At 44.8% G+C, this 25,135-nt stretch overlaps 1 protein-coding gene and 1 long non-coding RNA gene across 2 annotated transcripts; both read right to left on the minus strand.

Annotated features, from left to right (window-relative positions):
* Positions 1-16,070: 16,070 nt before the first annotated feature.
* On the minus strand, positions 16,071-17,415 carry LOC115201646 (uncharacterized). Its single transcript, XR_003879783.1, has 2 exons — positions 17,158-17,415; positions 16,071-17,102 (listed from the first exon to the last, which is right to left on the minus strand). It is a non-coding gene; the product is annotated as an uncharacterized LOC115201646 (long non-coding RNA).
* Positions 17,416-18,046: 631 nt separating this feature from the next.
* LOC115201647 (suppressor of cytokine signaling 3) lies at positions 18,047-25,135 on the minus strand. Its single transcript, XM_029765448.1, has 3 exons — positions 24,711-25,135; positions 19,540-19,957; positions 18,047-19,287 (listed from the first exon to the last, which is right to left on the minus strand). The coding sequence occupies exons 2-3, from the start codon at positions 19,633-19,635 to the stop codon at positions 18,712-18,714; spliced, it is 672 nt and encodes a 223-aa protein (XP_029621308.1). The 5' UTR covers positions 19,636-19,957; positions 24,711-25,135; the 3' UTR covers positions 18,047-18,711.

Raw genomic sequence — 25,135 nt, forward strand, 5'->3', positions numbered from 1 at the left:
GGCGGTTGTAGAATTTAACGGCTCTTTTCTGGATTTTGATAATTAGCGAGTAGCGGTCTAGTTCTGCTCTGCATGCAATATTTGGTGTTTTACGTTGTACACAGGATATTTTTGCAGAATTCTGCATGCAGAGTCTCAATGTGGTGTTTGTCCCATTTTGTGAATTATTGGTTGGTGAGCAGACCACAGATCTCACAACCATAAAGGGCAATGGGTTCTATAACTGATTCAAGTATTTTTAGCCAGATCCTAATTGCTATGTCAAATTTGATGTTCCATTTGATGGCATAGAAGGCCCTTCTTGCCTTGTCTCTCAGATTGTTCACAGCTTTGTGGAAGTTACCTGTGGCGCTGATTTTAAGACAGAGGTATTTATAGTTTTTTGTGTGCTCTAGGGCAACGGTGTCTAGATGGAATTTGTATTTGTGGTCCTAGCAACTGGACCTTTTTTGGAACACCATTATTTTTTGTCTTACTGAGATTTGCTGTCTGGGCCCAGGACTGACAGAATCTGTGCAGAAGATCCTGGTGCTGCTGTAGGACCTCCTTCTTTGGGGACAGAAGCACCAGATAATTATCAAACAGTAGACATTTGACTTCAGATTCTAGTAGGGTGATGCCGGGTGCCGCAGACTGTTCTAGTACCCTCGCCAATTTGTTGATATATATGTTGACGAGGGTGGGGCTTAAGCTGCATCCCTGTCTTTCCCCCACGCTGTGGAAAGAAATGTGTGGGTTTTTTAAACCAATTTTAACCGCACTCTTGTTGTTTTTTGTACATGGATTTTATAATGTTGTATGTTTTTCCCCATCACACCTTTCCATCAATTTGTATAGCAAGCCCTCATGCAAAATTGAGTCTAAAGCTTTTTTGAAATCAACAAAGCATGAGTAGACTTTGCCTTTGTTTTGGTTTGTTTGTTTGTAAATCAAGGTGTGCAGGGTGAATACGTGGTCTGTCGTATGGTAATTTGGTAAAAAGCCAATTTGACATTTGCTCAGTACATTGTTTTCACTGAGGAAATGTACGAATCTGCTGTTAATGATAATGCAGAGGATTTTCCCAAGGTTTCTGTTGATGCATATCCCAAGGAAGTTATTGGAGGCAAATTTCTATCCACTTTTGTGGATTGGGGTGATCAGTCCTTTGTTCCAAATATTGGGGAATATGCCAGAGCTGAGGATGATGCTAAAGAGTTTAAGTAAAGCCAATTGGAATTTGTGGTCTGTATATTTTATCATTTCATTTAGGATACCATCAACCCCACAGGCCTTTTTGGGTTGGAGGGTTTTTATTTTGTCCTGTAGTTCATTCAATGTAATTGGAGAATCCAGTGGGTACTGGTAGTCTAATAGTTGATTCTAAGATGTGTATTTGATCATGTATTTTTTGCTGTTTGTTCTTTGTTATAGAGCCAAAAAGATTGGGGAAGCGGTTTATTCATACATCTCCGTTTTGGATCGATAACTCTTCGCGTTGTTGTTTGTTTAGAGTTTTCCAATTTTCCCAGAAGTGGTTTGATTCTATGGATTCTGTAATTACATTGAGCTGATTTCTGACGTGATGTTCCTTCTTTTTCTGTAGTGTATTTCTGTATTGTTTTAGTGATTCACCATAGTGAAGTCTCAGGTTTTCTGGGTCTCTATGTTTTTGGTTAACTAGGTTTCTCAATTTATTTCTTAGGTTTTTGCATTCTTCGTCAAACCATTTGATATTGTTGTTAATTTTCTTAGGTTGTCCGCTTGAATTTTTTTTGATTTGATAGGGAAGCTGAGAGGTCAAATATACTGTTTAGGTTTTATACCCCAAGTTTACACCTTCACTATTACAGTGAAACATTTAGTCCACAAAATGGTCTATGAAGCATTGAATGTGTTGTTGCCTAATTGGTTTTTGGTAGATTTCCTTTCCTTCCGTCTATAGCCTTTCTAAGTATTATTCCTTTGGCTTTGATGCCTCCTGATTGGGCATAGCTATGTTCAAGTAGAGTGGGATTTTTTCTGTGATCTGATAGGGGCGTTAGTGGACTGACTGTAAACGCTCTATGAGACTCTGTTTTGAGGTCAGTGATAAAGTAGACTGCAGTACTACTGCCAAGAGATGAGCTATAGGTGTACCTACCATAGGAGTCCCCTCGACGCCTACCATTGACTATGTACATACCCAGCCGTGCGACAGAGCTGCAGGAGTTGTCACCCGTTTTTGTTGTTTATGTTGTCGTAGTTGTGTCTATGGGGGCATATGGGGGAGGGAATGCGGTCACCTCCAGGTAGGTGTTTGTCCCCCTGTGTGCTGAGGGTGTCAGGTTCTTGTCGAGTTCTGGCATTTAGGTCGCCACATGTTCCTGGGCCTGGAAATTGTTGATCTCACCCTCTAGGATGGAGAAGCTGTCATCGTTAAAATATGGGGATTCTATTGTGGTGATATAGGTAGCACACATGAGGACATTTTTCTCTGTTGAGATCATTTCCTTATTCACTTCTAGCCAGATGTAAAATTTTCTTGTTCTGACTAATTTAATAGAATGGGTTAAATCTACTCTATACCAAATTAGCATACCCCCTGAGTCTCTTCCCTTTTTTACACCTGGTAGTTTGGTGGATGAGACTATCAGCTCTTTGTAATCTAGGGGGAAACCAGTGGGTCCATCTCCTTTGTACCATGTTTCTTGTAGGATGACAATGTCTGGGTTCATGCTCTTTAGGCCAAAGGCAGATGACCTCAGACCTTGTATATTCCAGGATGAGATAGTAAAAGCTTTGTGTTTCATAGTGTCTAGTTTTGCTTTTGTGTGGACCATCACAGTAGGTGTGAGCAGAGCATTTGAGAATCTGATACATACCTATTAGGTCGCAGGATGGGGCGTGGGCAGTTGTAATAGTGGGGGTTGAGCCTGGTGCTCTGCTGACGGCCTGGGCATATGTCCTGCTGTCATGTTAAGGTCCTTGCCACAGGGGCCGGAGGCATGGGGTGGAAAGAAGGGGCATAGGTCTGATATGGGGGGGCCTATATAGGGTGTGGCCAGGGTATGCTTGGTGTGGTCTTAGCTAGTTGGGGTGTGGCTGGTGATGCTGTGGTCTGGGTATAGGTCATCTTGGCATGGGTTCTCTCAGTGCAGGTCTTTCAGGAGGGGGTCTTGCAGGTCTGGGAGGGGGTCTTGCTGGTCTGGTCGGGGTGTCCGTTGTTCTGTTGCTTATGTGTGATGTGCTGGGGATACAGTTGAGGGTGATGTCCTTCAGGGTCCTGGCAAAAGTTGGGATTGCTGCTGTTGTGGATATTCTTACACAGGACACTCAAAGTTAATATTAAATGAATCACTCTTTATTGTTACCAAGCTGGAGAGGTTCCAACAAACTTGATGCACCATAGTGAACGTCTGTCAGAAGCTCTGCTGGGGCAGTCCCGTTAGTTCTATATACGGCTAAACACAGACAAGGCACATATGCATGATTTAGCATAATTAATTCATCATTACCGCTTTGTTTCAAATCAAATCAAATCAAATCAAATCAAATTTATTTATATAGCCCTTCGTACATCAGCTGAAATCTCAAAGTGCTGTACAGAAACCCAGCCTAAAACCCCAAACAGCAAGCAATGCATGTGAAAGAAGCACGGTGGCTGGGAAAAACTCCCTAGGAAAAACTCTTGAGAAAGGCCAAAAACCTAGGAAGAAACCTAGAGAGGAACCAGGCTATGAGGGGTGGCCAGTCCTCTTCTGGCTGTGCCAGGTGGATATTATAACAGAACATGGTCAAGATGTTAAAATGTTCGTAAATGACCAGCATGGTCAAATAATAATAATCATAGTAATTGTCGAGGGTGCAACAAGCACGTCCGGTGAACAGGTCAGGGTTCCGTAGCCGCAGGCAGAACAGTTGAAACTGGAGCAGCAGCATGGCCAGGTGGACTGGGGACAGCAAGGAGTCATCATGCCAGGTAGTCCTGAGGCATGGTCCTAGGGCTCAGGTCCTCCGAGAGAAAGAAAGAAAGAGAGAAAGAGAGAATTAGAGAGAGCATATTTACATTCACACAGGACACCGGATAAGACAAGAGAATACTCCAGATGTAACAGACTGACCCTAGCCCCCCGACACATAAACTACTGCAGCATAAATACTGGAGGCTGAGACAGGAGGGATCAGAAGACACTGTGGCCCCATCCGATGATACCCCCGGACAGGGCCAAACAGGCCCCCTGTTTGGCCCTGTCCGGGGGTATCATCGGATGGGGCCACAGTGTCTTCTGATCCCTCATTCATGTGACTGACCAATACTGGTTCATAACATGTGACAGACCAATACCTCACAAGGCTTCTTCTCTCTAAACTGAGACCTTGAAACTGAGATAACTGAACCAAGGTCTGGGTGTACTGCCAAATTGCAGATACTGAGAAGTGAGGATTCGTTCAATCAGTCACTTGCATGAACACAGAAATTGGTTATTAGAACAGCACATGAATAGAACACAGAAATTAGTTATAAGAAAAGCACATGTATAAATGTCAATCACATTCCATCCTCTTATCACTTGTGTGATAATAATCATTACATTTTAATGTAATCATTCCCTATACTCCTATTAAAGTAAAAAACCTGATACTTCATCATTTCAAACTCTTCATATTCTGGGTTGTACAATCCACTTAGTATGGTAATACTATAATCATAATAAAGGTTATACTTCTATTAATGGGAGTGAATATCAAAAATACACACACATACACAAGGGATCTGTAGATTCAGAGGTGAATAAATCTCTCAATGTTATCCATTGTTTCCATATCTCTTACCACAATCGGGTTAGATTGACCTATGTTTTTCTAACTGTCCCTGGGACATCAACTTAGTCAAAATATAAAACCCTGTTGTTTAACAATTCTTGTTAAACGAAAACAACTTTCAATCATTATCATCGTCCGTATCTACAGGGGGAAATGGGAGCTAGTTGGCATAGTTGGCAGCTCATTAGTTTCACCATCTTCTGGAGGAACAGAAAACATGATAGCTGCTGAAATCTTACCAGCCAGAGAGGCACAGATCCCCTGACAGCCTGTTAATAACACAATTAAGCAAACTAAACAAAAAGCACACACTGTAGCCCATTGGGCAATTTGGGATCCCCAACTTCCAAGGAGAGATTCCAATTCCAAGTTGCAAGCGTCCAATCTGGTTTTGGATAATTATTCTTAACAACAGAGGCAATGTATTCAGCAAGATCAGTCACATTAGAAGAGTGATCTGGGACAAATGTACAAAATTCATCACCAATGATTGCACAAGTGCCCCCTTGACCTGCCAAAAAATAGTCAAGGGCCTCTCTGTTTTGCAGAGCTAACTTACGCAATTCTTTAATTTCCCCATTAAATTCTTCCAGGGCATTTGGAGTAGCATTGCCAATTTTCTCTATGTGTCTAGAGATGTTATGAACTTGGTCTAACGCACATGCAACCCCATACCCAGGAAAAAACACCCCAAAGAACCTGGAGGCAGGTGCCTGAGTGTGAGTGGTGTCCGCCAGAGATCTCTTATCTCTCCTCATTCCAGGATGTCTGTAGTCTTTAAACAAAGCATTCCAATCCCTCTCATTATTCGGAACGGTTCTCATAGCTGTCACCACAAACCCTACAGTACATGTCTCTCCCCAGTTCGAGGGAGAATGCTATAGTAAGCCAATTTCCCACACAACCAGTAGGTTCCGTTCGGAGCTCCTCTTAAAGGGATAATAACATTATAGACTGAAATACCATAAGTAACATTATCAGGTTCCCCAGTGTCGGCATTGTTAACAGTTAACTTACAGGTATTGGATCCATTGTGATACATTGTACAATTACATTCTAGTTCACCCAAATGATTTCCTCCTTCTCCTGTAATACACCAAGGAGCTGTCATCACTCCTGCTACTGAGATGGGTGGGAGTAAAGTATTATCTGGCCTAGCAAATGGTGGGCCTGTGTGGTTCTGTAATGCAGAGGATGTCATGGGGTCAGGGCTACGTAGCATTTCCACTAAGAATGGTAAGTCTATTTGAACAGTCAGATTTACCTCTAACGCCCACAAGCGGTAAACCTGCTCCTACCTTAATTTGCCCCAAACCACACACCCAGATGTCCAGATGTAAGATTAGAAACCATTTCTGCTCTAGACAAGAACAAATTGTCCTCATTGTTGTGAGGGCCCAGCAGGGCTCTCTTTCGACGATGACCATCTACTTCTGGGTCTCTACTCCGGGCCTTCATTGGCCCCTTCTCTCAGGTCTCCTTCTGCCCTCTGTTAGGTTTCCCACAAGGGGACAACCAACTGTCCTCATTAGCACTCCTGTGCTAATGCAGAGGAGGGCCACACTGCACCACTGGAACTGGCGAGGGCCCATCATCATCTTCTGGATCAGGAACTCGTCTTCAGTGCGACACATGGATCCAGGTATTTCTCTCAGCAACCTTTACCGCTGTGGGGATGGTCAGAAGAAATTGGTATGGGCCTCTCCAATGGGGGTCCTTCCAACTCTTTCTCCTGAAGTCTTTCACCACTACGAAATCACATTGGTTCAAACAGTGTTCACCTCCACCTGCTAGATTTGGCAAAGAAGCCTTCACCCGGGGGAAAATAGTCTAAAGAACACTGTTAAGGTGACACAATACTTAACCATGTCTTCCTCTATTCCTTGCAGGGACAACCTGTTCTGGGAAAAAGGTGTATTCAGCATTCTCATGGGGCGGCCAGTCAGTACCTTCTGTGGAGAGTGACCAGTGACTGTATGGGATCTGCCTCTCATAGTCATCAGTGCCAATGAAAGCACTTTCACCCATGTCAGGATTGTTTCACCAATCAATTTGACTAATTTAATTTTCAGAGATTTGTTCGGCCTTTTGACCACCCCCACAGATTGGGGATGATGGCACAATGAGTTCTCAAATCAATCTGCAAATCCTCTGATAGGGATTGAACAATCTCATTTACAAAATTTCAACAATTGTCAGAAGATATTTTTGATGGGTATGATCTCTCTCACGAGTGCTTTCGCCACAGCAGCCACTGTGTCTCTCCTGCAAGGGAAAGCTTCAATCCATTTAGAAAACATGTCAACAATCACCAAAAAATACTTATTCCCCTCACAAGGGGTCAACTCAATGAAGTCCATCATTAAGTGTTCAAAGGGTTCTTCAGGCCTTGGATGGGACGCAGGGGATATTGAAATGCCGTGTCCAACATTGTTAGTCATACAAATCCAAAAAGAAATGTTCAGAAATTTTCCACAAACACAGTAAAACCTACTGTACATCAATATCTATTTACAATATCCAATATGACACATGGTCTTGACCAATTTTGCAAGGAAATGGAATGTACAACGGGGCATGGCAGGTCTGCTCCCCTCATCAAACCATACACCCGAGGCGTCCTTATGACAGCACCCAGCCCACTTGCGTTTCTCTGAAGCATCAGCCGTGGCCTGTAAAGCAATGATATAATTAACAATGAAAAAGTTGGTGGGAGCTGGAACTACTGCCATCTGTAGGAGGGGGAAACAGAAGAGGATGCAGCCCGTTTAGCTGCACACTCAGCCTTGGCATTCCCCAGAGAAATGTTATCTTTAGAGGGAGTATGGGCCTGACACTTTATCACCGAGATTAACGAGGGGAGTTGAACAAGCTCCAACAGAGAGGACACAAGCTCAAAAATCCTCTATTCTTCCACAATGTTCCAAAATCATGAACTACACCAACCTCATATCTACTGTCGGTGTATATGTGACCAACCTCCTTGATTCAGTCTTAACCTCCCTGGGCAAGGTGGGACGTTTGCGTCCCACCTATTCAACAGCCAGTGGAATCGCGTGGCGCTAAATACAAATACCTCAAAAATGCTATAACTTAAACTTTTCAAACATATGACTATTTTACACCATTTTAAAGACAAGACTCTCGTTAATCTAACCACATTGTCCGATTTCAAAAAGGCTTTACAGCGAAAGCAAAACATTAGATTATGTCAGGAGAGTACCCTGCCAAAAATAATCACACAGCCATTTTCAAAGCAAGCATATATGTCACAAAAACCAAAACCACAGCTAAACGCAGCACTAACCATTGATGATCTTCATCAGATGACACTCCTAGGACATTATGTTATACAATACATGCATGCTTTGATCAATCAAGTTCATATTTATATCAAAAACCAGCTTTTTACATTAGCATGTGATGTTCAGAACTAGCATACCCACCGCAAACTTCCGGTGAATTTACTAAATTACTCACGATTAACGTTCACAAAATACATAACAATTATTTTAAGAATTATAGATACAGAACTCCTTCATGTAATCGCGGTGTCAGATTTTAAAATAGCTTTTCGGCGAAAGCACATTTTGCAAAATTCTGAGTACATAGCCCGGCCATCACGGCTAGCTAATTTGACACCCACCAAGTTTAGCCCTCAATAAACTCAGATTTACTATAAGAAAAATTGGATTACCTTTGCTGTTCTTTGTCAGAATGCACTCCCAGGACTTCTACTTCAACAACAAATGTTGTTTTGGTTCCAAGTAATCCATAGTTATATCCAAATACCTCCGTTTTGTTCGTGCGTTCAGGTCAGTATCCGAAGGGTGACGCGCGAGCGCATTTCGTGACAAAAAAAATCTAAATATTCCATTACCGTACTTCGAAGCATGTCAAACGCTGTTTAAAATCAATTTTTATGCTATTTTTCTCGTAAAATAGCGATAATATTCCAACCGACGTTGTGTTCATTCAAAGGCTGAAAGAAAAAAATTGAGAATTTTCATGAATGCGCATCTCCAGTGTCACTGTTCTCAGCCTGACCACTCACAAAATCTCCTGCTGTTTTTTGCCCAGAGACAGGAGAGACGTCATTCCACTTTCTGGCGCCTTCTGAGAGCCAATGGAAGCCTTAGAAAATGTCACGTTACAGCAGAGATGCTGTATTTTCGATAGAGATGCCGCAGAAGGAGAACAAATTGTCAGACAGGGCACTTCCTGTATGGAATCTTCTCAGGTTTTGCCATATGAGTTCTGTTATACTCACAGACACTATTCAAACAGTTTTAGAAACTTTAGAGTGTTTTCTATCCAAATCTACTAATTATATGCATATTCTCATTTCTGGGCAAGAGTAGTAACCAGTTTAAATCGGGTACGTTTTTTATCCGGCCGTGCAAATACTGCCCCCTAGCCCCAACAGGTTTTATTAAGTAACAACATTTGAAATTGTGTTTTTTAGATTGGATAAAAGCAGAGAGACAGAGCTACACAATGGTATATCATACACTGCATTTTTTATTTTTTATTTCACCTTTATTTAACCAGGTAGGCCAGTTGAGAACAAGTTCTCATTTACAACTGCGACCTGGCCAAGATAAAGCAAAGCAGTGCGACCAAAAAACAAAAACACAGAGTTACACATGGAGTAAGACCGACCAATACTGGTTTATAACATGTGACAGACCAAAACCTCACAAGGCTTCTTCTCTCTAAACTGAGACCTTGAAACTTTTGTTCTCCAAACAAGGTCTGGGCATACTGCCAAATTGCAGATACTGAGGAGTGAGGATTCGTTCAATCAGTCACTTGCATGAACACAGAAATTGGATATTAGAAAAGCACATGTATAACATTTCCATCACACTGCCTTGTAGAGGTGGACCTGGTCGTAAAGGCTGTTCAAGTCCAGGGTGGAGTGGTGGGCCATGTAGACATTAGGTTTTGAGGCACAGTCTCGTGAAATGCTTGCATTCACCTGCTGTATGGTGGCAGGGTGAAAGTATGTTCGTGGTAGCAGGGTGAAGAAGCTTTTTCAATCACTCCCTTGAATGCTGTGGCCACCCATTCCTGCTGGGCCCTCGGATTATTTGTGCCCGTGTGAGTTATGATGTGGCTGGGGACCCTAGTCTGTCCTCTGACAACAGCTCCAGGGCATGTCTAGTGTTTGTGACCCAGAGTTTAGCCACTTTGTGTTTGGGAAAAAGTTTATCCTCTTGAATGTACACTGCTCAAAAAAATAAAGGGAACACTTAAACAACACAATGTAACTCCAAGTCAATCACACTTCTGTAATATCAAAACTGTCCACTTAGGAAGCAACACTGATTGACAATACATTTCACATGCTGTTGTGCAAATGGAATAGACAACAGGTGGAAATTATAGGCAATTAGCAAGACACCCCCAATAAAGGAGTGGTTCTGCAGGTGGTAACCACAGACCACTTCTCAGTTCCTATGCTTCCTGGCTGATGTTTTGGTCACTTTTGAATGCTGGCGGTGCTTTCACTCTAGTGGTAGCATGAGACGGAGTCTACAACCCACACAAGTGGCTCAGGTAGTGCAACTCATCCAGGATGGCACATCAATGCGAGCTGTGGCAAGAAGGTTTGCTGTGTCTGTCAGTGTAGTGTCCAGAGCATGGAGGCGCTACCAGGAGACAGGCCAGTACATCAGGAGACGTGGAGGAGGCCGTAGGAGGGCAACAACCCAGCAGCAGGACCGCTACCTCCGCCTTTGTGCAAGGAGGAGCAGGAGAAGCACTGCCAGAGCCCTGCAAAATGACCTCCAGCAGGCCACAAATGTGCATGTGTCTGCTCAAACGGTCAGAAACAGACTCCATGAGGGTGGTATGAGGGCCCGACGTCCACAGGTGGGGGTTGGGCTTACAGCCCAACACCGTGCAGGACGTTTGGCATTTGCCAGAGAACACCAAGATTGGCAAATTCGCCACTGGCGCCCTGTGCTCTTCACAGATGAAAGCAGGTTCACACTGAGCACGTGACAGACGTGACAGAGTCTGGAGACGCCGTAGAGAACGTTCTGCTGCCTGCAACATCCTCCAGCATGACCTGTTTGGCGGTGGGTCAGTCATGGTGTGGGGTGGCATTTATTTGGGGTCCGCACAGCCCTCCATGTGCTCGCCAGAGGTAGCCTGACTGCCATTAGGTACCGAGATGAGATCCTCAGACCCCTTGTGAGACCATATGCTGGTGCGGTTGGCCCTGGGTTCCTCCTAATGCAAGACAATGCTAGACCTCATGTGGCTGGAGTGTGTCAGCAGTTCCTGCAAGAGGAAGGCATTGATGCTATGGACTGGCCCGCCCGTTCCCCAGACCTGAATGCAATTGACCACATCAGGGACATTATGTCTCGCTCCATCCACCAATGCCACGTTGCACCACAGACTGTCCAGGAGTTGTCGGATGCTTTGGTCCAGGTCTGGGAGGAGATCCCTCAGGAGACCATCCGCCACCTCATCAGGAGCATGCCCAGGCGTTGTAGGGAGGTCATACAGGCACGTGGAGGCCACACACACTACTGAGCCTCATTTTGACTTGTTTTAAGGACATTACATCAAAGGTGGATCAGCCTGTAGTGTGGTTTTCCACTTTAATTTTGAGTGTGACTCCAAATCCAGACCTCCATGGGTTGATAAATTGGATTTCCATTGATTATTTTTGTGTGATTTTGTTGTCAGCACATTCAACTATGTAAAGAAAAAAGTATTTAATAAGATTATTTCTTTCATTCAGATCTAGGATGTGTTGTTTAAGTGTTCCCTTTATTTTTTTGAGCAGTATATTTGCCTTTTGAGTCAATGAGCAGCACAATCTCTGGCTTTTGTGTGTCCTCAGTGGATGTCTGGGGGTTGTCCAGAAGCCTATCAGGGGAGCTGACAGGGGGGCTGTCGGGAGGGGGTGGGGTCTGTTGGGTTGGTGGGTCCTGTGTTGTCTGTCCCAATGTGGTGTTGAGGTTGTGGTCCGGGCTGAGGTGGGCTGTTCTGTTGGCTTCTCTGGGGGAGTGTCCTGCTCTCTGTCACAACTTACCTTTCTCACCTCCTCCTTCAGTTCCTTCAGTGCCATGTGTGCCTCTTTAAGTTCTCTCACCTCAGTCCGTAGAGAAGCCGTCCATCTCCACCTTCTGCCCACCGGGTCCTGTTGGGGGGGGGATACCCTGCACCATTACTGTCCCAGACTTGTACACGTTGACAGAGGTTGTTTCAATTTCCTCAATGTCTAGTATTCTGAGTTTCCACCCTGGGCCAAAACACTCTTTGGGTAAGTTGCTTACGTTCCCCTCTTTGTAGCAGTCAGCAAATAGTGTCTCTGGATTGTCCTTGAGGAGCTTTTTAATTTTTACATATTCCGTGCCATGTAATTTTTTATATCCATGAGGTACTGTATTGTAATTACCTCTGCACAGGGATAAGCCATGGGGGCTTCAAAGCCCTCTGCATTTGGGGGAGGAGGGGGCTGTGAAGCTCTCCTGCCATTAGGCTCAATAGTTTTCACACCTCTCATTTCAAATCAAATCCAATTGTATTGGCCACATGCAGATGTTATTGCGGGTGTAGCGGGTGTAGCTCCAACAGTGCAGTAATATCTAACAAGTAAAATCTAACAATTTCACAACAATACACACAATACGCACATCTAAAGCAGAGGAATGGAATTAAGAATATATAAATATTTGGACGAGCAATGTTAGTGATGGCTATTTAACAGTCAGATGGCCTTGAGATAGAAGCTGTTTTTCAGTCTCTCGGTCCCAGCTTTGATGCACCTGTACTGCCCTCGGCTTTTGGATGATAGCGGGGTGAACAGGCAGTGGTTCGGGTGGTTATTGTCCTTGATTATCTTTTTGGCCTTCCGGTGTCATCGGGTGCTGTAGGTGACCTGGAGGGCAGGTAGTTTGCCCCTGGTGATGCGTCAGGCTGACCGCACCACCCTCTGGAGAGCTTTGCGGTTGCGGGTGGTGCAGTTGCCGTACCAGGCGGTGATACCGCCCGACAAGATGCTCTCAATTGTGCATCTGTCAAAGTTTGTGAGGGTTTTAAGTGCCAAGTCAAAGCCCTCACCTCCTCCCTGTAGGCTGTTTCGTAATTTCTTGGTCATCAGGCCTACTACTGTTGCGTCGTCTGCAAACTTGATGATTGAGTTGGAGGCGTCACTTCACACTTCAGTGCTAATTGAAGTAGCAGCCAGGTCAGTTCTGTCCTAGCAGCTTAGAAGACTTATTTATTAAGCTTAATATAACAAAATTACATAGAGATTATTGTCTTTTACTTTATGGCTTCAGAAAGTAGGTTCAGACTGAACATTACTCACGCATTACTCACGCAATGTTGTGTTGGATGGTATTTCCATGTTCCGCTGGGCTCCTTCTGCAGGTTTTGGCTTGTTAGAAGTTTTTGTTTTTCTTGATAGTCCTTGGTGGTAGTAGTCCATTCAGGTTATTTTGTACAAAATAAAGGTTTTAGGTATGGAATTGTGAATTGGAATGACTGTTTGAATGTTGAGGTTAGTATCCTGTATAAGTCCTTGCAGGTTGCAGGCCGACTGTTTTCTATACTGAGTATTGCCAACTCAGACAGCCTTTCTTGAGACATTAGGCATTATACAGTATGTCCATTGCGCTGTATACAACATAAACTTAGTTTTATGTTAAATGATATAGCAGAGATAAGGGACTGTTGATATTGCAACCACACCACTCAAACACCGGTTCACCGGTATGAACGAAATCGCAAACAGCCCTCAAGAACTGTTTTTCTACTAAAGTTGATCACCACATCAGTCACTAGCTTCATCAATAAGTGCGTCGATGTTGTCCCAAAAATGACCGTACGTACATACCCCAACCAGAAGCCATGGATTATTGGCAACATCCGCACTGAGCTAAAGGATAGAGCTGCCGCTTTCAAGGAGCGGGACTCTAACCCGGATGCTTAGAAGAAATCCCGCTATGCCCTCCGACGAACCATCAAACAGGCAAAGCATCAATACAGGACAAAGATTAAATCGTACTACACCGGCTCCGATACTCATCGGATGTGGCAGGGCTTGCAAACTATTACGGACTACAAATGGAAGCACAGCTGCGAGCTGCCCAGTGACACGAGCCTACCAGACGAGCTAAATGACTATGGGCGCTTCGAGGCAAGCAACACTGAAGCATGCATGAGAGCACCAGCTGTTCCGGACGACTGTGTGATCACGCTCTCCGTAGCCGATGTGAGTAAGACCTTTAAACAGGTCAACATTCACAAGGCTGCAGGGCCAGACGGATTACCAAGAATTGTACTCCGAGCATTCGCTGACCAACTGGCAAGTGTTGTCACGGACATTTTCAACCTCTCTCTCACCGAGTCTGTAATACCAACATGTTTCAAGCAGACCACGATAGTCCCTCTTTTGCATTGTTGTGTTTTGTGTTGGATGGTATTTCCATGTTCCGCTGTGTTTCTTCTGCAGGTTTTGGCTTGTTAGAAGTTTTTGTTTCTTGATAGTCCATTCAGGTAATTTTGTCCAAAATCAAGATTTTAGGTATGGAATTTGGATTTGGATTGAAGGATTTGATGTTGAGGTTAGTATGTTGTATAAGTCCTTGTGATAAAAACTGTTAATCTACATTTATCCAACTCTAATTCTATAATTTTGCAGAAGAACTCAGGAGCTCTCTCTCTCTCTCTTTCTCTCTCTCTCTTTCTCTCGCTCTCTTTCTCTTTCTCTCGCTCTCTTTCTCTCTCTTTCTCTTTCTCTCTCTCTCTCTGTCTCTATCCCTCAATCTCTCTCTCTCTCTCTCTCTCTCGCTCACTCACTCTCTCTCACACACACTACAGTTCACTGCACATTACTATCCCCGTAGGCCCTCAGGCCAGATGTGTAAAAGCCCACTGCATTCCTTTCCTGTTAGGTACAGCCCAGAGCAAGCCTACTGCTGTGTGTATGTGTTTTGTGGGAGGGGTTGCCTGAAACAACTAAATGCATCGGGGAACCCCTCTTTGTTTTTTTGACCTGCCTGTGGTTTGTTGCTTTTGTAGGTGTGGGTCATCTCTCTTTCTCTTTCTTTCTCTGTCTCTTTCATTCTCTCTCTCTTTCTTTCTTTCTCTGTCTCTTTCTCTGTCTCTCTCTCTCTTTTCTCTGTCTCTTTCTTTCTCTGTCTCTTTCTCTCGCTCTCTCTCTCTCTGAATATGTCCCTAATGGATATGGAATGTACTTACAATGCGCTTGCACAATAAAATTCAAACAGAGTGTATTTACTGATAGACTGGACCCCACTGACTAGGGACTGTGTTATACATATGAGTTGTGTTATTCTAGATATCTCCTTGGCAACAAAACATTTAGTTATATCTCATCTTTGACATTAGGGCCCAGAGTATTTCCTAGTCATGTTGTCATGAAAAACATAATGCATTGTCTGCAAGGCTGTTGCTGTCATGTTGTGCACTGGGTATTGTTATCATGCAGGGCTCTGGGAATTGCCTAACACAGTGCGGTCTTTGTATTTGTTTGAACCAGGAAGTAGAGAGTCTTCCTGATGGGAGCCAGATAGTAAACATTACTGTAATAGTTTATGGCCCTATTCCCGTCAATGTTGCTGACCCTGTCAATCAATGATGTAATCAGAGGTTTATGGAGAAGGGGAGGCACTAGCGGTAAAGCTTTGTGTGAAGGTTTGTGTGTGTGTGTGTGTGTGTGTGTGTGCGTGCGTGCGTGCGTGCGCGCGCGTGCGTGCGTACATCTAAACTGGTTGTGTGAATTTGGAAAGTAACATGATTTCTCTCATGAAAATCTTGAGGTAGAAACCACAAGTTTAGAAATGAAACTGTGTACAAATGCCGTATCTTAATTTTATCATCCTGTTGTTGCAGTAATTTTCTTGCATAGCAGGAAAATGCAAACATGTAGTGTATTCAAGGTTTGAAAAGGCTTCTAAAGTTAGCAATTTCCACTTTACAATTCCAGACTTGATTTTCCCTACAGAAAAATGTATCAACCCCTACAAAAAAAATCCATTCATTATAATCCACATATCCTGTTGCTGCAGGATTATTTTCCTGCTGTAGCAAACTGGCTCAAATTAAAATCCTACATCTGTAGTTGTGTGTTTTTTCCTTTATGATGTGAGAAAGTGGAGAGATGTTCTGTGTAAGTGTGATTGTGGTTATTCATTCTCAGTTGTGTGAATGTGTACAGGAAACCTCATAGTGTATTTCTAAACCATAGCACTTGTAACACCGTCTAACTGTGTGTGTGAGAAAGAGAGAGATAGTTTATTTCACTTTTGTTTATTCTCTATTTCAGTTGCCTTGGCAATATAAACATATTTCCCATGCCAATAAAGCCATTTGAATTGAATTGGGGGAGAGAGAGAGAGAGAGTTACTCACACTATTGAGAAATTCTCCACCCAGACCCTTACGTACACCTTTTACACAGTGCTAACCACAGACCATCATAAATCTCTCCCACGGGGAACCTTTCACCTCTCTGACCTTACATACACTAATTCTCTCTGACCCCCTCACCTCTTTCTCCCTCTCAAAACACACACACACACACAGACACACACACACAGACACACAGACACACACACACACACACACACACACACACACACACACTACAGTTCAGTACACTGCACATTACCAGAGAAATGTTTCACGTGTTCCCCACAAAGCAAATTTGCAGGTGTTAAAATCTCGTGTTGAGGTAAAAAAGTGTTATATCTGAGAGTTGATTCTAGAGGGGTTAACATCAGAGGGGTTTAAATTGACACCACATTCAGTTAAAGTGTTAATTAAATCGCACACAGACAGACAGACGTGTAATCCTACATAAATGAAGAGGCACAAAGAGAATCGGTTCAATTTGGTTACAAAAAAGTGTGCTTTAATATTAAGCATTGAAATATCTTAGAAATATAAATATGTGCAAAGTTCCTTTATTCATTTCTATTTTGTAATGCTTTTAGTTTTTTTTGTTCCAGATAGTTTGCCCTGTCTGCCAGTCTAGTGGCGAGGTTATGAGCAGTCTTTATGAAAGACGAGTACTTCACATGTAGCTGGGCTGATGCGACACATGTAAACATTATGTTGTTAGTAAATGTTAAAAATGACAAACGTTGATCTTCTACTAATTAGACTTCTATCAGGAAGACATGGATTCAGCGTAACACTACATCATCATCAAAATCATTATTATCACGTCTTCGTCATCATCATCATCATCATCATCACTACCATCATCATCAGACCAAATGAAGGGGTTGTCAACGTCTCTGTGGTCTGAAAACCATCTCTAACCTCTCCCCCTCTCCCCTAGCCTCACCCCTACTTGTCTTCCTCACTCTTTCCTCACCTCTCCCCCTCTCCCCCAGCCTCACCCCTACTTGTCTTCCTCACTCTTTCCTCACCCTTTCCTAACCTCTCTCACTCGACTTCTGACTATGTTCTGCTTCAGTTGTAGTTGTTTCTGCCTGTGTCTCAAATGGCAACCTATTTCCTATAGTGAACTACTTTTGACCAGAGTCCACACGGTCCCAAAGTAATGCACTATAAAGGGAATAGGGTGCTATTTGGGACACACCCGTTGTTGTTTCTGCCTGTCTGTCTGCCTGCCTGCCTGCCTGCCTGTCTGTCTGTCTGTCTGTCTGTCTGTCTGTCTGTCTGTCTGCCTGCCTGCCTGCCTGCCTGCCTGCCTGCCTGCCTGCCTGCCTGCCTGCCTGCCTGCCTGCCTGCCTGTCTGTCTGTCTGTCTGTCTGCCTGCCGGCCCCCTGGGACTATAATAAGATCCACTGTTAGCTTTGGTTGTCTGCCAGGGCTTTTGTCTGACTAACAGTGGTCTGCTCAGACTCACTGTCACAACTCCTGTTCTCAGAGAGATATGTGGGGGGGGGGGGGGGTAAAGACAAGAGGGAGAGACAGGGGCACCTCCATCACATTCTAACAGAAGAGCTTCCAAAGCTGCAGTATAGCTGTATGTGTGCCTGTGTGTGTGTCTATCTGTGTGTGTGTGTATCTCTGTGTGTGTGTGTGTGTCTATGTGTGTGAGGCTAGAGGCTGTTGTCAGCCATGATCCCTCACACCTTCCTATGAGGCCATGCTAGTTGGCATGCAGCAGTGGAAATGTGTACGACACCATGCACACAAACACATTCACTCTGCTATGGCCCCTCGTTTGACATTCACTGCCATACTCCCCACCCTCTCTCTCCTTTTCTCTCATTATACTTCAATCCCTCTCTCTCTCTCCCTCTCTCTCTCCCTCTCAATCCAGTCAACCCATTTTACATGTCAGACAGGAGAAAGAGGAGAGGTAAGCTTCTGCTAATCAACAGAAAGAGCTGTTCCTCAGCCACAGCAGCACAACAAACCCACAGGAAACCTTTCTGACAACACTCCTAAAGCCCTTGCTAAAGTGTGTGTTTGCTTCCGTGTGTGTTTGCTTGCGTGTGTGTGTGTTTGCTTGCGTGTGTGTGTGTGTGTTTGCTTGCGTGTGTGTCTGTGTGTGTTTGCTTGCGTGTGTGTGTTTGCTTGCGTGTGTGTGTGTTTGCTTGCGTGTGTGTGTGTTTGCTTGCGTGTGTGTGTGTGTTTGCTTGCATGTGTGTGTGTGTTTGCTTGCGTGTGTGCACGTTCACTGTCTGCGTCACTTTAATCTTTTTGACTACCCAATCACAGCTTCCGCTGGGAGAACGGCTAACTGGCTGACAGGGCAACAACCTTTGACCCCCAGCGTTTTCCTGACTCCCATTGACAGTCTCTCCAGGAGAGGCGTATCCATGGCTACCTATATGAGGATCCACTTGATAGGAAAGCAGTGGCATCGATCTAGGATCAGCTTACCCTCTCCAAATCCTATCCTCAACCGTAAGACGGGGAAACCCCCAAACTGAACTGTGTGTGTGTGTGTGTGTTAGATGGGAGCATCGTACTCCGCCAAGAAGTCTCTTAGAGTGTGAGGGAGCTGGTGTGTGTCGGGGGGATCCGGGCCCCCCAGGTGTCCGTTCAGGGTCCTTCTACACAGGTGCTGGAGGGAGGACAGGGAGGAGGGGAGGGGTCGACGCAGCTCCAACGGAACCTTCTCTCCCCCAGAGTGGATCAGATACAAACTCCCTGTCCCCACAGTCTCCCCTGCAGCCGCAGCCATGCCTCCCCCTGTCCTTACCCCGGCCTCCCTATCTCCTCCTCCACCTCCCTCCTTCCCCATGTAGTGTCCAATCAGTTTGAGCACACAGTCGAAACGCGGGGGCGTGTGCGTGCAGTGGGGGTCGGGCTGCAGGTAAAAGCTTCCCCCCTGGCTGTGGATCCGGAGGTTCTTGGTCCCACGAGCCGTCTGGACCGACAGTGTGAAGAAGTAGTGGTGGTCGGAGGAGTCTCGGACCAGGAAGGTCCCGGGGGGCTGGGAGCGGAGTAGAGCGCTGGCCTCACGACCCCCCACCGCACCCCAGTAGAACCCACTCTCCTGTAACTTACGCACCGCACACAGCACCTGGAACATGGGGAAATAATAGGTTTTAATATAACAATTGTTTCATTTATGCAAAGTAGGTACATCAAATATACTATACACACAGCACCTGGCAGAGGAACTATAATATATGATGCTGTAATGATAACAATTAGACAAACCATCTGAGACTGAGAGGAATAATGATGATGATGGGTTAGCATTTAGTAAGAGGCTAGCTAGTTTGCATATAGTACATGTGGAGCTGCCACATGATGACAGAGTTGAACTGGCCTGTTGGTAGTGTGCGTGCGAGCTGAAGGGTTTGTAGCGCAGGGGGTGAACGTCTGACCCCTGACCTCTGGCCTCTGGGTGGGTAACGCTGCTCATGGCTGGGGGGGTCGTGCCTGCTATGGGTTACCATGGCGCCCTGACCCCCCCTGCTCGGCTTGCTGACCGAGGGGTGGGGGGTCCAGAGCAGGGAGGGGGGAGGAGGTACAAGGGGAGGAGGTGAGTTGTGATGGAGGAGGGGAGGAGAAAGGGAGAGGACGTGAGGGAGGAGGGGAGGAGGAAGGGTGAGGACGTGTGGGGGGAGGAGGGGAGAGGACGTGAGGGAGGAGGGGAGGAATAGGGTAGCGGACGTGATTCCCAGAGTGAAGACACTGAGGAGCAGTCCAGAGAGGACCTCAGAGAGACCACCCACTGCAGACAGCTGCAGAGAGAGAGTGAGAGTTATCTCTATTGAAAAACTTCATTCATAACAAACCGTGTTTTTATATATATACAGTGAGGGAAAAAAGTATTTGATCCCCTGCTGATTTTGTACGTTTGCCCACTGACAAAGAAATGATCAGTCTATAATTTTAATGGTAGGTTTATTTGAACAGTGAGACACAGAATAACAACAAAAAATCCAGAAAAACGCATGTCAAAAATGATATAAATTGATTTGTATTTTAATGAGGGAAATAAGTATTTGACCCCCTCTCAATCAGAAAGATTTCTGGCTCCCAGGTGTCTTTTATACAGATAATGAGCTGAGATTAGGAGCACACTCTTAAAGGGAGTGCTCCTAATCTCAGCTTGTTACCTGTATAAAAGACACCTGTCCACAGAAGCAATCAATCAATCAGATTCCAAACTCTCCACCATGGCCAAGACCAAAGAGCTCTCCAAGGATGTCAGGGACAAGATTGTAGACCTACACGAGGCTGGAATGGGCTACAAGACCATCGCCAAGCAGTTTGGTGAGAAGGTGACAACATTTGGTGTGATTATTCGCAAATGGAAGAAACACAAAAGAACTGTCAATCTCCCTCGGCCTGGGGCTCCATGCAAGATCTCACCTCGTGGAGTTGCAATGATCACGAGAACGGTGAGGAATCAGCCCAGAACTACACGGGAGGATCTTGTCAATGATCTCAAGGCAGCTGGGACCATAGTCACCAAGAAAACAATTGGTAACACACTACGCCGTGAAGGACTGAAATCCTGCAGCACCCGCAAGGTCCCCCTGCTCAAGAAAGCACATATACATGCCCGTCTAAAGTTTGCCAAAGAACATCTGTATGATTCAGAGGACAACTGGGTGAAAGTGTTGTGGTCAGATGAGACCAAAATGGAGCTCTTTGGCATCAACTCAACTCGCCGTGTTTGGAGGAGGAGGAATGCTGCCTATGACCCCAAGAACACCATCCCCACCGTCAAAAATGGAGGTGGAAACATTATGCTTTGGGGGTGTTTTTCTGCTAAGGGGACAGGACAACTTCACCGCATCAAAGGGACGATGGACGGGGCCATGTACCGTCAAATCTTGGGTGAGAACCTCCTTCCCTCAGCCAGGGCATTGAAAATGGGTCGTGGATGGGTACTCCAGCATGACAATGACCCAAAACACACGGCCAAGGCAACAAAGGAGTGGCTCAAGAAGAAGCACATTAAGGTCCTGGAGTGGCCTAGCCAGTCTCCAGAACTTAATCCCATAGAAAATCTGTGGAGGGAGCTGAAGGTTCGAGTTGCCAAACGTCAGCCTCGAAACCTTAATGACTTGGAGAAGATCTGCAAAGAGGAATGGGACAAAATCCCTCCTGAGATGTGTGCAAACCTGGTGGCCAACTACAAGAAACGTCTGACCTCTGTGATTGCCAACAAGGGTTTTGCCACCAAGTACTAAGTCATGTTTTGCAGAGGGGTCAAATACTTATTTCCCTCATTAAAATGCAAATCAATATATAACATTTTTGACATGTGTTTTTCTGGATTTTTTGTTGTTATTCTGTGTCTCACTGTTCAAATAAACCTATCATTAAAATTATAGACTGATAATTTCTTTGTCAGTGAGCAAACGTACAAAATCAGCAGGGGATCAAATACTTTTTTCCCTCACTGTATATATATATTTATATATATCTCACACACATATACACACACACAGTGCCTTCGGAAAGTAGTCAGACACCTTGACTTTTTCCACATTTTGTTACGTTACAGCCTTATTCTAAAATGGATTAAATAGTTTTTTTCCCCTCTCATCAATCTACACACAATACCCCATAATGACAAAGCGAAAACAGGTTTTTAGAAACTGAAATATCACATTTACATAAGTATTCAGACCCTTTACTCAGTACTTTGTTGAAGCACCTTTGGCAGCGATTACATCCGCAAGTCTTCTTGGGTATGACGCCACAAGCTTGGCACACCTGTATTTGGGGAGTATCACATTCTTCTCTGCAGATTCTCTCAAGCTCTGTCAGGTTGGATGGGGAGAGTCGCTGCACAGCTATTTTCAGGTCTCTCCAGAGATGTACGATCGGGTTCAAGTCCGGGCTCTGGCTGGGCCACTCAAGGACATTCAGAGACTTGTCCCGAAGCCACTCCTGCGTTGTCTTGGCTGTGTGCTCAGGGTCATTGTCCTGTTGGAAGTTGAACCTTCGCCCCAGTCTGAGGTCCTGAGCGCTCTGGAGCAAGTTTTCATCAAGGATCTCTCTGTACTTTGCTCTGTTCATCTTTCCCTCAATCCTGACTAGTCTCCCAGTCCCTGCCGCTGAAAAACATCCCCACAGCATGATGCTGCCACCACCATGCTTCACCGTAGGGATGGTGCCAGGTTTCCTCCAGACGTGACGCTTGGCATTCAGGCCAAAGAGTTCAATCTTGGTTTCATCTTGTTTCTCCTGTTCTTAGAGTCCTTTTGGCAAACTTCAAGCCGGCTGTCATGTGCCTTTTACTTAGGAGTTACTTCCGTCTGGCCACTCTACCATAAAGGCCTGATTGGTGGAGTGATGCAGAGATGGGATAACCTTCCAGAAGGACAACCATCTCCACAGAGAAACTATTGAGCTCTGTCAGAGTGACCATCGGGTTCTTGGTCATCTCCCTGACCAAGGCTCTTCTACCCCGATTGATCAGTTTGGCCGGACGGCCAGCTCTAGAAAGTGTCTTGGTGGTTCCAAACTTCTTCCATTTAGAATGATGGAGGCCACTGTGTTCTTGGGGACCTTCAATGCAGCTGACATTTTTTTGGTACCCTTCCCCAGATTGGTGCCTCGACACAATCCTGTCTCGGAGCTCTACGGACAATTCCTTCGACCTCATGGCTTGGTTTTTGCTCTGACGTGCACCGACATGCACTGTCAAATGTGGGACCTTATATAGACAGGTGTGTGGCTGTGCAATCAATTTAATATACCACAGGTGGACTCCAATCAAGTTATAGAAAAATCTCAAGGATGATCAATGGAAACAGGATGAACCTGAGCACAATTTTGAGTCTCATAGCAAAGGGTCTGAATATTTATATCTGTAATAAAACCCTTTTTTAGAGATTTTTTTTTCTTATTGGTTGTGCCTGGCTCCCGAGTGGGTGGGCCTGGCTGCCAAGTGGGTGGGCCTATGCCATCCAAGGCCCACCCATGGTTGCACTCCTGCCCAGTCATGTGAAATCCAAAGATTAGGTCTTAATTCATGTATTAAATTGACTGGTTATCTTATATGAACTGTAACTCAGTAAAATCTTTGAAATTGTTAAATGTTGCGTTTATATTTTGTTCAGCGTATATATACACACACAGTGCATTCGGAAAGTATTCAGAACCCTCACTTTTTCCACATTTTGTTACGTTACAGCCTTATTCTAAAATGGATTCAATTATTGTTTTTCCTCATCAATCTACAGACAATACCCCACAATGACAAAGCAAAAGCAGGTTTTTAGAAAAATGTTTGAAAATGTATTACAAATAAAAAACAATAATGTGTTGTGTGACAAAACGGCACATTTTAGAGCGGCCTTTTATTGCCCCCAGCACAAGGTGCACCTGTGTAATGATCATGCTGTAACCACGCTGTTGATATGCCACACCAGTCAGGTGGATGGATTATCTTGACAAAGGAGAAATGCTCACTAACAGGGATGTAAACACATTTGTGCATAAACACTTAGAGAAATACGTTTTTTGTGTGTTTTGAACATTTCTGGGATTTTTTTATTTCAACTCAAGAAACATTTGGGGTGGCTGGTAGAATAGTGGTTAGATCGTTGGGCCGGTAACCGAAAGATTGCTATATCGAATCCCCGAGCTGACAAGGTAAAAATCTGTCTTTCTGTCCCTGAACAAGGCAGGTAACCCACTGTTCCTAGGCCGTCATTGTAAATAAGAATTTGTTCTTAACTGACTTGCCTAGTTAAACAAACATGGGAACAACATGTTGCGTTTGTATTTTTGTTCAGTGTACATCATAGGCTGCATTAAACATATTATCTCTATCTCCAGCATACAGTCAGACGATTCAATCCCCCCCCCCCTCCCCCGGGGGGATTCTCAGTATACCGAGTTTTATGAATGAGTCCCGGTCCATTCTGAATAAACAACCTCATTCCCATGCAGCCTGCTCGCACCAGCAGAGCGGCTATGGTTCTCCGGTTTCACAGTAAATTGGCTACCCCGGATGGGTCTGGTCTGGCGGTCTCACTGTGCTGCTGGTCGTTGCATTTGGAGCGAGACGGAACGTGCCCGGCACAATAATGGATGGATCTTCATTCTCCAGGACCGCCTCTTGTTGTTACTCGAAGCGGCGCCATAACTGCCCGCTATGCATCTGTGAAACACGGCCTCCGTCTGTGCCAAGCTGGAGCCTCTTCCAGCCACAGAATAGAAACATGACTTAAAACGAAAACGCAGAAATAGACAATGCTATCTGAAATAAGGAGAATGAGTAGACTATATAGCCTAGCGTGTGTCCCAAATAGGAGTACTGTTCTGCATTGCGCCATTACCGCCTGCTGTTCGTAGTAGTGCTGTCTCCCTAGGATGTTTTAGAGGCAATTGCTCGAGCCCTAAAAGCTCACCATATCGCCATTATGATAACGTTTTGCCCAATTGCACAATGCACACATGCACTATGCTATTTTACGCACCATAGAGTAACGGTCAAAGCACCGGGTATGGAGCCTGTTTATTTACCTTGGAGACGGTTCCTGTCTCGGGCTCCAGCGTTCCTCTCCGGGGGGAGAAAATATCCAAAGTCCCCGAGTTAAATCATTTATAAACTTGGTCATTAACTCCTGTCTCTTCTAACCGACAGAGGAACGGGTCCGTAGTAGGCTATTGTCGGTAAAGACGTCGCCCCCACCCCCCCCATTCTTATTCTCTCTCAATTCAATTCAAAGGGCTTTATTGGCATGGGAAACATGTTTACATTACCAAAGCAAGTGCAATAGATAATAAACAATACTGTCTCCTTCTTTCTCTATCCAGCAACCGGAGGTAGTTGTGTTACAGCGACCAACGAGTAGTCTATAGAGCTTATAGAGCTGATATTCGTAAGGCTCCACCTCCTCCGCTCCGAAGTTCTTCCAGTAAATACACACACACACACACACACACAA

This window comes from Salmo trutta, chromosome 10, assembly GCF_901001165.1.
Source record: "Salmo trutta chromosome 10, fSalTru1.1, whole genome shotgun sequence".
NCBI lineage: Eukaryota > Metazoa > Chordata > Actinopteri > Salmoniformes > Salmonidae > Salmo > Salmo trutta.